The 18,305-nt window shown below is 38.4% G+C and overlaps 1 protein-coding gene across 1 annotated transcript in view; it reads left to right on the top strand.

The window, feature by feature from the left end:
• Window positions 1–11,101: 11,101 nt before the first annotated feature.
• LOC114031474 (dynein light chain Tctex-type 1) overlaps window positions 11,102–18,305 on the top strand; it is a 16,772-nt gene continuing 9,568 nt past the window's right edge. The window contains exons 1-2 of the mRNA XM_027846555.1: window positions 11,102–11,182; window positions 14,818–14,859. Of these exons, the coding sequence (XP_027702356.1) occupies window positions 11,156–11,182; window positions 14,818–14,859 (69 nt within the window). The 5' untranslated portion in view covers window positions 11,102–11,155. The remainder of the gene's footprint in view (window positions 11,183–14,817; window positions 14,860–18,305) is intronic.

Below are 18,305 nucleotides of genomic sequence, written 5' to 3'. Positions count from 1 at the left end.
ATTGTTGAATTGAGTTGAATCAAAAAGTGGTGAAGGATCACAGATTATAACCAGAAGAAAAATACTATCTGGCACTATTTATCATTAGGTCTTATTAATATAATTAGATTGGCACTACTCCTTAATAGAAAATAGCTTCAAATATTAGAAACAGGCTCTTGAATCATGTTTTATTTAATTAAAGTGAACATAAATATAGAAGCAGGTAGTGGCAGAGTTTAAGGGCAGTCTCTTACCCTGTAAAATCATCACTCATGGATAAATTATAGGGAAAGAGTTTTAGGGAGGGAGCAATATGTATACTGGCAAAGCCCCCCCCCCCAATATTCTGCTTGGATCACAAAATGTATTCCATACTTCTAGAGGCATGATTCACTTTAGGTTATTGATTTCTCTCTGCTACCAATGCTCCTGCTTATTATTTGACCTGGCTAAGGAATAGTATTACAGATGCAAAAGTGTTCATAATGACCAGGAGGAAATCACTCACGCTGCTATCGCTTTGTGGAATCTGTCTGGTTTCTATACAGACTTGCCCATTCCTCCAAATCTTTATCGGTGCCATTAACATTAACTATACAATGAGGCCACTTTATGCTCTTTACATAAAATGGCAAGGAAGGGTAGCAACAAAAGGACAGAGAGTAAAGGGGAGGGGGTTTCGTTTCCAGATATAGGCAATCGGGGTGAATGCTTCTAGTGGCACAAGAAGCTTGTTGCTTTTTCTCCCTTCTCCTCTCAGGGGAGAAACCAAAGAAAAACTCCAAAAGAATGGGGTGGTTGCTTCCCTTCCCAATTCATGATCACTAGAAGAGGAAATTATTTAGGGGGTCATCTTGGGTCATCTCACTCACAAGGTCAGCATCAGTCCAGTAATACCTCTATTATCCTTCGCTGCCATGACAGTAATAGCCACTAGTCTCAGTCTCTCTCCGAAGGGGAACGGTGGGGAATAGAATATCAAAGGTGATGCCCAGCCACGTGATCCCAAAATGTGAAGTAAATTCCAATTTCCATACTCCCAACTTGGCTCAACTCCTTCTAGCAACTTTCTTTCCTAAAAAACAGTCAAAAATCAAAAATTCAGAAGCCGTCTCCCCTATAAGCCCTGTTGCCATGCTGTCATTAGCTGGCAGATTCTAAAGTAGCATCTTTATTGCAACATGGGTTATATTAATAAATCATTAAAACCAAGTAGTAACCAAAATATGTTTCAAAATGTATACATTCAGAAAAAATATTTTGGACCATGTACAGTATTTAAGCTAGAAAAAAAATCTTAAGAGATCATATAGTGCAACACCCTTGTTATACAGATAAAGAAACAGATCCTGAGAAATGATGGGACTTACAAAGGTCACACAAATGGTAGAAGTAGCAGAGTCAGGATTTGGATCCACATCCTCATAAAAGATAAAAAATAATTCCATGAATAGTCTATATTTATGCAATCTCTATTTTTTTTAACATCCCCTTCCTCCCTATTTAGATTTCTCCATTTGTACTTATAAAACTTGTATTATAGTTATTTATTTATCTTATCTTCCTTGAGAGTGGATATTGTATCTCATTTCATCTTACTTTATCTCTAGGACCCAGTATGGTCTATCCAGGGCTTCTTAAACTTTTTCCACTGGGGACCACTTTGCATGTTTCCATTGCATGGCCTGAGGGCATGCACAGTGTAAAATATGCATGCTTTGTGTTTAGAACTAAGGCTGCAATGAAGTTGCAATGCACCACCAGCAAGCACCACCAGAAAATTACAGGTTTGATTTTTAATTAATTTTTGGTCATTGCATGTTCAGAAGCCTTTTACTGTTGCCAAATGGTCATGACCCACAGTTTAAGAAGTGTTGATATACAAATAGTAGGAACTTAATATTTTTGCTGAATTCAATTCAATCACTCAATAATTATTTATTATGTACCTACAATGTGCTGGGTGCTTGGATAAAAATTCAAATGTGAGGATAGTCCTTGACTTCAAGTTTATCTCCTATTAGGGGAATACATTATGTTCACAGATAAGTAAATACAGGATATAAATAAAATAAATATCCAGTGATTTTATGAGGAATTAACAATTGCAGCAGGTGGCACTTGAGCTGAACCTTCAAGGAAATTTGGTATTACAAGAGGCAAATGATATAGTAAGAAGAGTATTAACAGGGGCCCTACTTAACTGTAAAACTCCTTGCTACTCTAGGTTCAATATATGTGAAGATGATTTGGGATTACCATAATTACACAAATGGGGCTGAAGGACTCATTTAGGGCATTCTATACCTAATCCACAAAGCAGGAACCAGAAATCAAATAAATAAGACATTTAATTAAGACAGAATTGCAAAGTAATAAGAAAAAGCAAGTAATGAAAACATTTTCAGTCTCTCAAACATGAAGGGGAACAATCTCTTACAGTGGAGAATTGCTTCACAGGAAATTTACAGTACTAGGGAAGGAAAAGTCACATCATACTCGAAACAGTTCTTGCTTTTCTGACTGCAAGCAACTAGCAATGTCCAACTGCTTTTCATATCCACCCCTCATAGATCCCTGGGTGTGATCCCAGAGATCTTCCTGCTACTTTCACTGTACTCCACTTCTGCGGATGTCATCTCTTGAAGCTCTACTCTGTAGCTATCTTTCCTCTCTACTTCTGAAGCAGCATCTGGAAACTACTCCACTTAGCTGCTGCTACCATCTACTGGAGCTATCTACTGCTGGTACATCTTCTTCAGGAGTACTATTGCTCTTCTCTGAGTCTGTCCTGGACCATTAGTAATACATTCAACTCTTCTGTTAGAAATACCTATACCACACTTTGATGACACACCAAATAGGTACTCAGGTAGATCTCTAGGTCTTCTTTACTAATTTCCCCCTCTCAACAGGGTCCCAGATTCTCACTCCCAGTTGAATAAGGGAAAGTAAATTCCTTTCCCTGCCCCTGAGTGAAGACAATGTGTCCTAGCCCCATATGATCTACAATCCCTGTTGAGTCTTCCTTAAGCTGCAGATAAATAAATGAATGCAACATGTTTCATTTGGTCTTTACACTCTCATCATAGCCCTGGCCATACAAATTTGCCAGATATTTCAATAATATTCAAGTAAGTACTTAATTTTACTGAAGGAGAAGGGAGGAAGGAGAATTAAGTTTTAGAATGGAAAGTTATGTAGTCCAAGGAGAGAAAGATTTTACCTGGGGTAGGATCATCTATGTCTTATAATTTTTATATAATTAAAAAGCTGGTTGATAAAAACTTTTTTTTTACTCTGTATAGTATACAAAATGAGACAGGATGTTTGGCATTCATAAAAGGAGAAGTGTTAACAAAACAAGTTGGCTCACATCAGTTTTATTCTCCTCATGCTGAATGTGAAACCCAACTGAGACTAAAAGGGTCATCCTTTAATACCAGACCCTACTTCCAAAGAAAATGTATTCAGAAAACTTGGCCCAGACCTAATCAAGCAGTCGAGAAAGGTACTTTTATGTAGGAGCTGCCAACCTAAAGCTTTCTCTAAAATTAAAAAATAAACCTAAGTTTCACTCCATTGACTTATAGTGCAGAAACTAAACATTATTTTAAAATATGGTGAAATATCAATGATTTATGAGCTGCCAGAGAGTCAGTGTGTTTTACACTCTGGTGCTTCTCAAAGACACTTCCTTGGAGAATTGTGTGAGTTGGTCAACTACTTGCTGTAAATGGCAGTGAGTGCACTGCCAAATGTTATAATTATTTTAAATTACTTTGCCATATAGACTGCACATTGATTGGACAAGATAAAGCAGTGTATCACCATGACCTATTTCTGACTGAGTAAGACAGTCAGTCTCATTTAAGGCTGAAAAATTCAAAAGCTCCATTTTAGGAATCAGTTTAAAGAAATCTTGTAGGGAGAACAAAAAAAAGTGATAAATATATTCAACAAAAAAATCAAAATATATCCATAATACCAATTGAAAAGAGGCGACCTGATGTAGAATATAAACTGCCTTTCATATAGTAGGCATTTAATAAACATTGGTATAATTCAATTCGATTGAATACAGTGCCAGGTTTAGAGACAGGAAGCAATAAGTTTTTCTTTTTTTTTGCTAGTGTTTATATATGTATAGCACTTTAAGGTTTACAAAATAATTTACAAATATTATCTCATTTTATTCTCACAACAACCTTAGAAGGTAGATGCTATTATTATACCCATTTTATGGATGAGGAAACTAAGTCAAACAAAAGTTAAATGACTTGTCCAGAGTTGCATAGCTAATTGTCTGAGGCCAGATTTGAACACAGGTGTTCCTAAATCCAGGTCCAATGTACTATCCACTGTACCACCTACCTCAAATATTCAGTAGTTGGGAGGTCCTGTGCCAGTCATTTAAATTTGTTGTGCATATGGCTTTATCTATTAAATCCTCAATGGGATGTTCTTCAACTAGGAGGAACTAGAAAATTCACCTCCCACCTTGGTGCCTTTGTGTGGATGCCCCCCATGCCTAGAATTCTCTCCCTCTTCACCTCCACTTCCTAGAGTACCTCTCTTCCTTCAAGAGGCACCTTATACACAAAGCCTTTCCTGGTCCCCCCAATTGCTTCCCTAACTATTTTGTATTTATTTTGTATCTACTCTGTACATGTTTATTCTATATTTACTTATACAGGTACATGTTGTCTCACTTGATAGAATGTAAACTCCTTGATAGTAAGGAATATTCTTTATATTTGTATCCTATATCCTCAGAGCCTAGCATATTGCCTGACACAGTAGATTGTTAATGAATTATTGATTGACTGCTACTGAGAAAATCACAGATCCTGCACACATTTGCATAATGACCTAAAAGTATTATTAATTCATTTTGCAACAACAAATTCAAAAAACATTTATTAAGTGTTAACCTATTCTATCCATAGCACTGTCCTATGAGAGAATATACAGGGTTTAGATAGGATGTGTTTTCTGTTGTAATGGAAGTTACAGTCTGATAAGTAGATAATATAATTATAATATAATACAAATTATAAAATAAAGTTTCAGTTACAATATAAAATACTACACTGGTCAATAAGTGAATTAATTGACAGCCTATATCTGTAATGCTATCACCCACTTATTTCTCTGCAAGTGTATATGTAAAAGGAAACAAGTGGTACACAATTCTGGTTACTGAAGTAGTGACAGAGAAAATTTAAAGTTTAAAATTAGAATAGAGGAAGAAAATTGCCACTCTGGACATTACCAGAACATTCAGTCAGTCAATACACATTTAAGCACCTATCACGTGCCAGGCACTGTATTTCTAGTAAGTATTTCTAGCGCAGAGGCAGCCCTTATAAAGATCATTTTTAATTTGAACTCAGCAGCTACACTTGTGAAAAAATGATAAATACTAGTCAAATATCTTTCTTCTTCTCATGGATCTACAATCTGAACATTGTGGACATTCTATTGGTACAAAGACCATTCATATATGCTTCTCATCTTAAGCATTTTTTAATCTATGTCCTTCAGTGAATCTTTTATAGAAAATTCAACCAATATGATAAGGTCTTCAACTAGATCTTTTATTATTTAGTATATCAGTGCAACAGTCATATGAGCAGTCCATACGTTTTACCTTGCTGTCCCTGCACCTTTCTGGTAATACATATATTTGACAATGTCAGAAATCAAAGATGATAAGCTTACCGAAAAGAAGACTTAGTGGGGACACTATAGCTATGTGTGAAATGCTGTTAGGGTGGGGAAAGGATTAGATCAGTTCTCATAGGTTCCAGAGAGTAAGACTATAATTAATAGGTGGAAATTGTGGAGTGGCAGATTTAGGTATAACATAAGGAAAAATTTTCAAGCAGAGCCTGGATGGTCATATGTCTGTAACAGTCTTGGTCAGATAGGGGTTGGACCAGATGGTCTCTGAGGTTGCTGCCAACTCTGAGTTTCCGTTACGGTGCATTTTTCATGCCAGTTCTCACGGACAAGCCGCATCCATGGAGACAGCACAGAATCATAGGCTCTCAGAGATGGGAAGGACCTTAGAGGAAACCTAGTCTAGCCCATAGCTGAAAAAGAATCCGTTCTGCAAACACAGAGGGCCTTCAGGCCCTTGCATGAAGACCTCCAGGAAGGGAAGTCATCCTGTCGGGGAAGCCCATTCCACATTTGGGTGGCTTTACTTCTTGGGAATTTTTTTTTTTTACTTATATCAAATCTAGGTTTGTTTCTTTGCAATTTCCATTCATTGCTTCCAGGTCTGCAATCTGGCACCAGTCAGAGCAAGTCTATTTTTTCTTCCATGTAACAGCCCTTCAAATACTAACACAGTCATAATCCATTCCCCAACTCCCAAGTCTTTTCTAGCTGTAACATGTTTGGTTTCTTCAAACAATCTCCACAATTCATGATCTTGAGACCCTTCACTGTTCTTCACTTAAGAAAACAAACACGAAATTAGTTTAGAATTGCCTGTTCTTGATGAAGCCATGCTATCTTTTCTCTAGATGTCCACACCATTCCTTTGAAAATACATTCTAAAATTTTTACCAAGAATTAAAGTCAATCTCACTAGTCCATAATTTTCAGATCCTATTATCTTCCTTCTTTAGAAAATCAACATTTGCACTTCTCTAATCCCATTGTACCTCTCCTAATAAAACATAAAATATAAAACATGGTATTTTATTCCATGAGTCTATCACTTCTCTGTCAGATGGTGAGTAATATGCTTCCTCATCAATCCTCTGGAGAGTAATCATTGTTCATGGCATTGATCAAAGTTCTTGAGTTTTTTTCAAAGTTCTTTTTTTTTTTTTTTTACAATGTTGTTACTGTATTGTGGAAAATGTGGTTGGGGATGTTGCTTCTGCATATCACTCAATCAGGGAGTGAATGCCTATGTGACAACATTGGAGTCAGTTTAAACTGGGAAGGAATAGCTAGCTTTCATTCCCACAAAAATGTAATCTAGGGGCTAGGTGGAAGTTGAACAAAGGAAGCCATAAAGTAGAATTGGTGAGTGAAAAGACTAAACAGCGAAAACAGGTTCTGAGGTTAGATAAAGATAAACGTATCTGTATCCCAAGCAAAAAGGGTGTGAGCATACCCAAAAAAGGGCAAAAGTAAATAAGGGCTAGGGTCCCCAAATTGTGGAAAGCGGGAGATGTAAATGGGGCGGAAACTCACTTGGGAAAATTAGGTGCTTCGAATAGGCTGTAACCTCTATAGTACCCAACCAAAGGGGGAAACGGGAGGGAAATTCAAATGGGGAATAGGGAATAAAAAGGTGTGTATTTGTTGACACATGTGGGACATCCGGCCTTCCCAGGCCATTAATAAAACTTCTTCCTGGTTCAACAATGGCTTCATGGAATTTGTGGTAAAGCTAACAATATAAATTGGTCTCCTCGAACACTGCACACAGTAACAGCAATATTTTAACAATAATCAATACAATGGTCCATGACAATTCCTAAGAACTAATGATGAGAAATGCTATCTACCTCCAGAGAGAGAACTCTGAGTGCAGATTAAAGAATATGTTTTTTCCACTTTCTTTATCTTGCTTCCCCTATCCCAACATGGCTAGTAAGGAAATATGTTTTACATGACTTCATATGTAAAATAGGAATCATATTTCTTTCCTTCCCCAGTGAGTGGGGGGGGGGAGAGGTGGAGGGAGAGAACTTTGAATGGAAAATAAAATTTTTAAAATTTATTTTTAAAAAATTGTTCACCTGGTTCTGCTCACTTAACTCTGAATCAATACATATAAACCTTTCTAGATTTCTCTGAATCTCTTTTGTTACTTCTTTCAGAGCAATAATATTCTGTACACTATAATTTTTTCAGCCATTCATAAATTGATGGGTAACCCTTTGTTTCCAGTTCTTTGTTACCCCAAAAAAGTCATTATAAATATTACATATTATCTATGGTTCTTTTTCCTCATTCTTTGATCTCCTTAGGGTATAGGCACACTTGTCTCTTAAAAATCTAAGTCATTTGTTTAGTTCCCTGTGCATTAGTCTTCATAGATAACTGCCCCTTTTCTTCCTCATCCTTCTTGACTTCTCTATGGCCTTTGACACTGCCAATTACCCTCTCCTCCTTGACATTCTCTTCTCTCTAGATTTTTGCCAAACTGTTCTCTCCTGGTTCTCCTCCTATCTGTTTCAGTCATGTTAACTGGATCCAGGTCCCACTCAATAACCATGAGTATCACCCAAGCCTCTCTCCTGGGTCTTCTCTTCTCCCTCAGTACCAGATGTCAAACTTGCAAAATGCCCAAGTGGGGACTGAACTAGATTAAAATTTAATTAGGAAATGTTTAACAAAATATATAAAAATACGATAAAACAATGTTAATTTGTTTTTAAGTCACTATATGGCCCACAGGGATCCATTTCTATTTGATTTTGATAAAATTCTTTATATTATTTCAGTTGGTGATATCATCACCCCATGGATTCAACTATCATTTCTGTGGAGAAGATTATCATATTTGTCCAGTCCTGAACTCTCTCCAGACCTACAGCTTTGCATCAACTGCCTATAGGACATCTTGAACTGCATGTCTCGTAGACATCTGAGTTTAACATGTCTGAAACTAAAAGCTGAACTCATTATCTTTCCCTACAAACTGTCCCCTCTTCCTAACTGCTCTCTCACTGTCACCACTATCCTCCCAATCACCTGGGCTCCCAAACTAGGTGTCATCCCCAGCTCCTTTTTTCTCACCCTCTCATTCAAACAATCGCCAAGTCCTGCCATTTCTGCTTTTGTAACATCTCCAGTATGCACTGCCTCCCCCCATTTCTCTCCTCTGATACTGCCTCCACCCTGATGCCTCATGTCTAGAATACTAGTCACGAGTTGGTCTCCCTGACTTGTCTCTCTCATTTCCAATCTATCTTCCACTCAGCTGTCAAACTGTTCTTAAAGTGCAGGTCTAACCACGTTACTATTTCTGTTTGATCAACTCCAGTGACTCCCTATTGCCTGCAGGACCAAATATAAAACCCTCTGTTCGTCTTCTAAAGCCCCCCCCCCAAACCTAGTCCCTTCCTATCTTTTCAGTTTTCGTATGCTTTACATACTATTCCCCCCACCCCATACTCTGGGATCCAGTAACACTGATCTCCTTGATGTCCCTTACACCAACACTCCGTTTCCTCACTCCAGACATTTTCACTGGCTGTTCTCTGTGCCTAGAACTCCCTCTGTCCTCACTTTTGTCTCCTAGCTTCCCTGGCTTCGATAAAGTCTCAGCTAATGTCCCACCTTCTGTAAAAAGCCTTTTCTGATCCCTCTTAATGCTTGTGCCTTCTTCCCTCTGTTGATTATCTCTAATTTATTCCATTTATACTTTGTACATAGTTGTTTTGTTTGCATAGTATCTCCTCCATTCCAGCGTAAGCTCCTTGAGAACAGGAACTCTTTTTCCTTTCTTTTGTATTTCCAGAGATTAGCACAGTGCTTGGCACATAATAAGTGCTTAAAAACAAATGAGTTTGGGGCAGCTAGGTGGCACAGTGGATAGAGCTCTGGCCTTGGAGGATCTGAGTTCAAATCTGGCCTCAGACACTTAACATTTACTGTGTGACCCTGGGCAAGTCACTTCACCCCAATTGCCTCACCAAAAAGAAAAAATAAATACATTGAATGACTGATCATAATTTTTTATCAATACATTTTTCTTCAAGATTTGCAACCCCTAACCCTGTCCTTTGTCCTCATTGTGACCTTTATTCCCTGAATCCCTCTGTTCTTTCCAGCCTATTCCACCTACACTGACTTCGTTCTCCTCTACTCCCTATCAAGACCCCTTGGTGAACCAACTCTATACATTACTCCATTCTTGAATCCCTTGCTCCCTTGGCCTATCATTGATCACACCCTGCCTTTAAGCCAATTCTGGATTACTCCATCATTTTCATTTGATCCTATTCATGGGGATGAACAGAATTAGAGAAAATCATAAAACCAGGCTGATTGCATACACAACAAATTTGTGTTATCTCATTTCAACTGGTCCCTCACTGCAGTAAGACAAAAATTCTGTTCTCTAATCAGTTTTCTATTCCACTTCTCACAGCAGCTATCCCAAACATTCTCATCTTTCTTCAAGCTTCCCAAAGCAAGTTTCTCAGCTAAGGAATTCACATCATACTTCATTGAAAACATTGAGACCATTTGCCAAGAATGTCCCCATCTTCCTTTCTCCTCATCTTTCACCATTCAAAAATCTTCCTCCAGTCTTCTTCACACTGATCTCAGATAAAGAAGTGAGTCTTCTCATTGACAAAATTAATCCCTCCACTTGCATCCTGTCCGGATCCCTTTGCTACTTCTCCAGCAGATTGCCCTCAACATCATCCCTTTTATCTCTCTGATCTTCAGTCTCTCCCTCTATTGACCCCATTCCCTTGAAGTATCACCAGAGTCTAACACAATGCTTGCCATGTAGCAGGCTATTAGTAAATGCTCGTTGGTTGGTCAACAGCGTTCCAGTCTCTTTACTGGAGGCTGCTTATATTGAAAAAAGACTAAACTTTCTCTCACCAGCACTCCCACTGCACTTCGCTTTGCATGCAACACCTGTTAAATAAATGCTTGCTAAGCAAAGAGTGAATGAGCTCGCTGTCCTTAGATGCATTCATCCCTCCAAGCCCAGACAGACCCAGGGCCTGTCAGAGGATGCCATGAGCCTCAGGCATCTCTCCCCCGCAGCTCACTACCCCGGGGGAAGGTAAATGGCCCCGCCCTTCTGGTCCTGGTGTTTTGTTGTAGCTACTCCAAGGCAACCTGGCAACTCGGGGAAGACGTTCCCAAGGGATCCATCAACTCTCCCTGTCCTCAGCCTAGTCCACCCACCCCGGGCAACTCAGGGAAGAGGAGAGCATCTGCTGGGAAGAGCGCGCCTGCGCCTGACGCCTGAGCCCGGAAACTGACAGGTGAGTTTGAAAGTTCAGGCATCACAAAGCTCTCCGGCCCACAATGCCACGCGGGGCGGGGCTGGGTCTCCGGGACGGGGCGGGGCCTCCGCGGCGGGGCGGGGTCTGGGAGAGCGGCGTTCAGAATGCATTGCGCAGGCGCGGTGGGTAGTACTCGCGCGGACAGCGGCGGCTTAGCAGGGAAGATGGACGATTTCCAGGCTTCCGAGGAGGTGAGGGGTCCCGGGTCCGGGGCGGGTCAGCATCCGCGGAGGGGAGATGACAGGCGGGGGTGAGGGGGAAGGGGAAAGGAGGGGCGGCGGTGGGCCTTGAAGGCTGGGGCGGGGGGCGCAGTCGCCTGCTTCTCCTTTGTCCCTGACCGGACGGACCCCGGCGGCCTCCGCCCCTCTAACCCCCCCCCGCTTCTGACCGGCTGACCCCCGAGAGCGTGGAACTGGGGGCCGGGGCCCCGCCCCCACCCCCAGCGGCAGCTCGGGGAACCCTCGGGCTGCTGGAGACGTTGGGGGCGCTGGGGGGAGGATGCCCCCTCCCCACCTACCTTCCCTATTCAGAGAGAGGCTTGCTTGGGAAGCCTTAATCCGCCGTACTCCTAATGGTTATAATAATAGTTTAAACACTGGTTTAAAAAAATTGTCTTTTGTTTTTACATCTCCCTACCCTAGCGAGCCGTCCCTTGCAACCAAGATTATTAAAACAAAACAAAGCAAACAAACAGAAAAGGCAGGTCAGCAAAACCAATCCATACATCTTAGGTATTTGACCGTATTTACAAATATGCGCTGCGTATTTTAAAAGAAGCCGGCTTTATCTGTTGAAGGCTGAAAACGGGAAGGTGAACCGAGTAAGCTCCGATTTCCCGGGAAGCCTTGCATCATGATTATTGGTGCACTTTCCATTCTGCAGAAGAGAAAGAAGTAGCATATGCGGGGGACTCGCCCACCTCTACCAGTATTTAATGTGCCTTAACCATCCATCTAGATCCATTGATCTGCTTTAAGTAAATGAGTAGAAGGGAAGAAATTATTCCTTTAATTCAGGAATGCTGAATCTTACTCCCTACACCTTTTCCCCAATACTTTTATTTTTAGGGGCGTGGTACCACAAAGCACCTGTCAGCTGTATTGGTCTTAAAGTAGACTAATAATTATTCCTTCAAGACAGCTTTTTTTTTTTTTTTAACTGATAATACTCTGTTTTCAGGCATGTGGTAGCCCAAAGCACCTGTCAGTCTGCTGTATTGGTCTTACTGTAGACAAACGACTTATTCCTGCACAACAAATGATCCCTACTTTCTTAAGATAGCTGTGGATTTGCCTGCACAATGCAAAAATGCTTCATGTGAAGGGCTTCCTTTGTCTTCCGTCCTGTGGGGTACATCTAGGATTGGCCAGTAGATTTTTGTATTTCATTCATTTTTTTGACTTTGAAAACAGCATGGTCTTTTATTGCTTCTCCCCCAAAATACAGGAGGATTAATTTGCATAACAAGATACCGATCTTTTACGGTGTTCTTTTGCAGTGGGTTTGCTGCAATGTATAACCATTTAGTGTAATAGTAGATCTTTACTGTGTGGCAGTTACTCATGCTAACATCAAATTACTTTGTTTTGCTTAAAATTCAAACAAAAGGATGTTCTATTGAAATTTATAGGTGAATTTTTAAAAAGTGCTTACCACCTTTTTTCATTTAAAAGACAGTTTGAAAAATTTGGGTTTTCATAATTAAGATTGAATAGTCTAATTTTCTACCTGTGCAACATATTTCTTAATACTAATATTAATGATAGTTAAAAGAATATTTGTGAAACTGTCTAACAAACCAAGGAAAACCTTTGGTATGCAGTCATAATCTTGGGAGAATGGCATGGTACAATATGAATAATGAGTGTAATTTTTTGAAAACTTCATTTTTCCCCTCGATTTTCACCCAATAGTGTGATCTTTTACAATTGCACTTTCATGTTATGCATATTTGTAGTAGAAATTATCCAAGTAAGTTTAAGGAAGGCCTGGGTTTAAGTAATGTTTCTGATACATAGTAGTTGTGGGATCTTGGGCAAGTCATTTGACTTCTCAATGCTCTTTGTAACTCCCTTAGACTATAAGTTGCAAAGAAGTGCCAATCTTCAATGGTTGAGGAAGAGTTCCATTTTGAAGTTCCCTGTACCAGTAAAATCACAGTTTCCGTCCTATCCTTTATCCTACCCTTACCCCCTTAAAAGTTCTTTTTAAAGCCTCTTTCACATTCCACTCTGTTGAAATTTGTACAAGTGGCTTTACTTTTTCTTTCTTCCTTTTTTTTTGGGTTCAGATTTCATTAAAGCTGTTCCTCAAGGGTCATTTAGACTTCCTGGAGCAATAAAAATGTTTCGTTATGTGGTCCTTTCCATTAACAAGATGGTTTGTTTCTAATAAATTGTTTCCTGTGAATACTAGAAGTCAGGTAAATATGCAGTCAGTTCTTATCTGCCAGTGAAGAGTGCATTGGTAAACAAAACAAAAAACCATCTCCCCAGTGTAACTTCTGAGAGGCAAGTAATTTTGTTGGACCAAGGCTGGTAATGATAGCTGGGTTGTGGACAGCAACTATTACTTAAAGGATACACAGTAAGGAATTGACTATTATCTAGTTGTTGCAAATTTTCCTATTGATGATGATAAGTAGTAAATCTTAACTTATTGTGTTTCTGTGGGTTATGTTCATTAGAGTAAAACTTTAAGTTAGCACCTGATAACCAAGTGCTGCCTCTTTTTAAGGTATGTGGGTAGATCACAGGAAGCAACTGCTTGGAAGCTTATTTAAACTAGTAACAGTATCAAGAAGGTAATACTGGAAACCCATCTAAAAAATTAAACCTGATGGTTTCTGACCTCTTGGATTGGTTTTTCTTTTTATAAGAGTATTGAATTTGGAGTTAGAAGACCTGGGTTTATATTCTGGCTCTGTCATTTATGTAATATTAGGCAAGTCATTTAACCTCACCTTTAAAATGAGAGTTTTGGATTAGATGACCTTTAAGGTCCCTTCTACCTCTTACGTCTGTGATAGGATCATAGAATCCTGTTATATTTGCATTTAGGGAATGGGTCATATGGAAAAATATTAACTACTAAAGTTCTGCTCCAGTACCTTCCTGTGGAATGAAGGTAACTCTGGTTCTCAGAGGCTGGGTGCTAGCAGTCCTTAAGCTGTGACAGGTCCAACAAGCTGGAAAAGCTTTTAGTATGGACCCTAGCTAAGTTTGGAGAGGCTCATCAACAGTTTGGCACAGGGTGATAACTTTTTTGACCACAACATCTTTTCAAAGACCATCTACTAAAGCAGCTGGTTGAATTCAGCATCTATGAGTGAGTCCCATACTGATAAAATCATAGTGTCTTAATATAAAAACTTCTAATACTTTTCATTTTCAAAAAAAGATTGCTTAAACCTAGCAAGTCAAAATTTACTCAGTTCACAGTGGCCTTTAAAATGCTAGGCTAGGTAACTTTAAAAGTTTTTGTTTTTATAATTAAACCATATAATTATAGATATAGTCTAGTTTACAGTAAAATCTGACAGTCTTCAGGTTTTGTTGTATAATTAAAAACAAAAACAAAACAACTTGAATGGAAGTTCTGCCACTAATAGTGGGGCCTTGAGAAAATCATTTCAACTTTGAATTTTTCCTCCATCTGTAAAATGGGGATGGAAGAGAGGAAGAGGTTGGCCCAGATTTCCCTAAGATCCCTTCCATTTCTAAAAATTCTGTAATCATTATCTAACCTTGTATTAAGTGGGAAAACTTGCATAAAATGGAATTGAATCTTTTACATAGGTTTAATTTTACTTTTTTTTTCTTGCCAGACTTCTTTTGTGGTTGATGAAGTGAGTAACATTGTAAAAGAGGTAAGACATAAGCAAGGAGTTTCTAAATTTTTGATTAATAGTTGGTAAAGTAGCAGTGTTGGTGGTTTAACATTTTGTATTAAGAAAGAATATTTCACAAACTTGTTTGAAGTTGTTTCCAGTGGTACTATATATGTTAGTTGTGACCTTCAAAACTTATTTTTTTTAACATGGATTTCTAAATTATGTGTGGTGTTTACCCCACACATAGGATGTAAATTTTGTATTTAAAGATGATAGAGTTAAGGTGTTTTTATTGACTATAGGTTTGACCTTAAGTGCCATAGATGGGAAATTTCATATGTACTAATAGTAAGTAAATTTGTTTTTTAAAAAAAGCTTCCTGTAATATAGAAACAAATGTGCTGTCAGCAGCACCTAATTTGAGGGTTAAAAGTAGATGGTAAATTTAATGAATAAAAGATAATAAATTTCATGATTAACTTGTCATCCTTACCTCCTAATTTTTCAGAACTGACTTTCTAGTTTCTGGCTTATTCATTTCCTTGTGCCACTATTTGTTAGTATTTTTACTAAAAGATGGTGAGGTTAGGAGAAAAAAGAGGTCATGAAAATGAAAACTAGTCCTAATTGTTCAATTTCATATGAGGTTTGTTTAAAGTAATTGCAAATTACTTTACTTTTTACTTTTTTGCTTTTCTGTTCTTTTGTCTATCGCCACACATAATTTAGAATTAATTCTAACATATAAATAATGGGTAAAGTAATGGCATACTAGAACTTTAAGAAGTCACATAAGACACACCTTGAAAAGGCAAATTCTTTTTTCCTTAATGGTTAAAGTTGCCATATGTTAGCATTGAAAATCAGATATTTTCATGTTGCCATAACAATTTATTGTTTTTCTAAATATATCTAGACTAAGAGACCAATTTTTACAATTACTACGCTAACGTTAATGAAAGCAAATCTAAAAGGCAGCTGAGTTGTGACTAATTAGGACTGACCAATATCAGTTCTGGAGAACACATCACCCTCCCAGCTCTTTTGGAGAAGGAGGAGACTACAGGTTGTAAATGTTACGCCACATGGTCACTATGTTGGTGTTGGTTTTATGTAGTTGTTTTTCTTTGTTATGGAAATTTCAATGTGGTGAGTAATATGTGGGGAAATGACTGTTGTGTAAAAAAAAAGGCATTAACAAAATTATATAAATGCCATATCAAAGTGAAATAACACACACACTTAGAAGTGGGTATTATGCTATAAACAGGAATTGTGCTGAATGAGATTTATTAAAAAGGCAGGCATGCCCCAGCTTGTCTACTGTATTGCATTGGTTTTTGGTAACTAAACAACAGGCAAAGTTTAAAAAAAGGATATATGTTCTATATCAGTGGTGTCAAACTGAAATACAAACAGATCTTAGTGATTGCATATTGGCTTAGAAAACCACCAATTATTATTGACCAGGTTGAATTGCAATTCTACTTATTTTATTAAACATTTCTGGTTCCCAAGTTTGACACCTCTCTTCTAGATCGGTGTAGAAGGGGCTGATTAACAGTAAATCTGTGCCAGTTAGTGCATTAAAAAACTAATTTTAAGTAATCAGAATCTTGAACTCTATAACAACTTCAGCAGTAACTCTAGTCTTTTGTTGCTTGTTACCATATCACAGGCCTTAGACTAGTCTTTTATCTTTAGGAATGGACCTGCTTGCACTCAAATTATTTTCTTTTTTCTTTTTTTTTTTAACTTTGGTGATTTTTATTCATTTTTTTGTTTTCAACATTTACTTCCACAAGATTTGAGTTCCAAATTTTCACCCCATCTCGCCCCTCCCCCCACCCCAAGATGGCATGCATTCTGAATACCTCTTCCCCTAATCTGCCTTCCCTTCTATCTCTCCCCCCCTTTTCTTATCAAATTATTTTCAATCTCAGAAACTCCAAAACTGTGTTACTTTAATCCTTGAAAGTATCCATCTCCTCTGTTTCTTGGCTAGTTGGATACAACTGTAGAGACTCTTGTGGACAAATGAATGAATGAAAAATAAAACATTACCTAAAGCACTTATTATTTTCTGGCCACTGTACTAAGCATTTGGTATATAAATAAATTCAAGGAAGCAAAACTGTCCCTGCCCTTGAAATGTTTATTTTCTAATGGGGGAAGACAACAAATAAGGAGGGACCAGAAGGTTGGGGGGTATGGTGTATGTGTGAGGTGGATGATTCATGGCAGCATGGTTTGGAAATGATCTAGAAGTGATGTGGAGGCCTGGTTCTGGGCAAGATAAGGGAAAAGCTCAGAGTCCAGAGTCCAAGGGGCAAAGGATGAGGGATGTAAATTAGGTTGAGGTCTTAAGTTTTAGCGGACCTTTTAAGAGCAAAGTGTATTAGGGTATGTTCTGGCCATCAGACCTCATCCCATTACCTCCATGCTCAACCTAAATTTTGGAACTTGGTTCTTAAACATGGCAGCTTGAAAATGGACAGTGTCAGTCTATTCACATACAGATTTAAGTGTAAAATTGTGATAAAATGGCCAGACAGCACAGTTTGGCTCATCTGCATATTTTTCAGGTCAGATTAATCTTTGCTAGTTTTTTGCATATACTTGTATTAGGATACAAGCTAATCCATTCCTAAATCATAGCACTTTTCCTTTAGTAAATATTTAATAAGTGTTTGAACTTAGGTCCTCCAGTTTAATCTTTGTCATTAAATTTTAGATGAATATTGTAGCCAGTTCAGCTCTTTATTGTACACCCAGTGTAAAGTGTAAGTAGGAGAGGCATTGTGAACATCATGGATAGCAGACTAGCCTTGGAGTAAGAAGAGACTTTGTTCAAGTCCTCTCTCTGATATGTCTTGACTCTGTGACTCTGGACAAATAGAAACCTGTCTCTTAGTGCCTCAGTCACTCTCTGAGATTCAAAGTTACAGATGAGTTGCTGGTCTACATTGGTGGAGAGTGTTTAGAGTATTTAGAAAGAGTATAGTCTTCACATTCTGGGAGTAGTGGAAATCATAGACATGGACCCAAGGTGTAGATACATACATAACACAATAGAAGCAACTTGGTATAGTAGGAAAAACACTTGATTTCAATAGAGCCAGAACTGATTTAAAGTTTGGACTTTGCCACTTATAGTGCACATACAGGATCTTACAACCCACCTCACTTTTCTGAACTCTAAGATAGGATAATAGTAGCCATGCCAATTTCTTTATTCGGTTGTAGAAAGGTTCAAATGACATTAGGTATGTACTTAGTTGTGTTTGTCTTTATATACCCAGCATCTAGCACGCTGCCTGTAGATATTAATAAATGCATATTTAAATGAAAGAATGTGTTTGCGTCCAAACAAATCTAATCAAAAAAGCTTTAAACCAGTAAGGTGGAGGGAGAAAAGTGAGTGCCCCACTCTTAACACACACACACACACACACACACACACACACACACACACACACACA

This window comes from Vombatus ursinus, unplaced genomic scaffold (genome assembly GCF_900497805.2).
Source record: "Vombatus ursinus unplaced genomic scaffold, bare-nosed wombat genome assembly UNPS02015175.1, whole genome shotgun sequence".
NCBI lineage: Eukaryota > Metazoa > Chordata > Mammalia > Diprotodontia > Vombatidae > Vombatus > Vombatus ursinus.
This window is presented reverse-complemented; position numbering and strand designations above follow the sequence as displayed.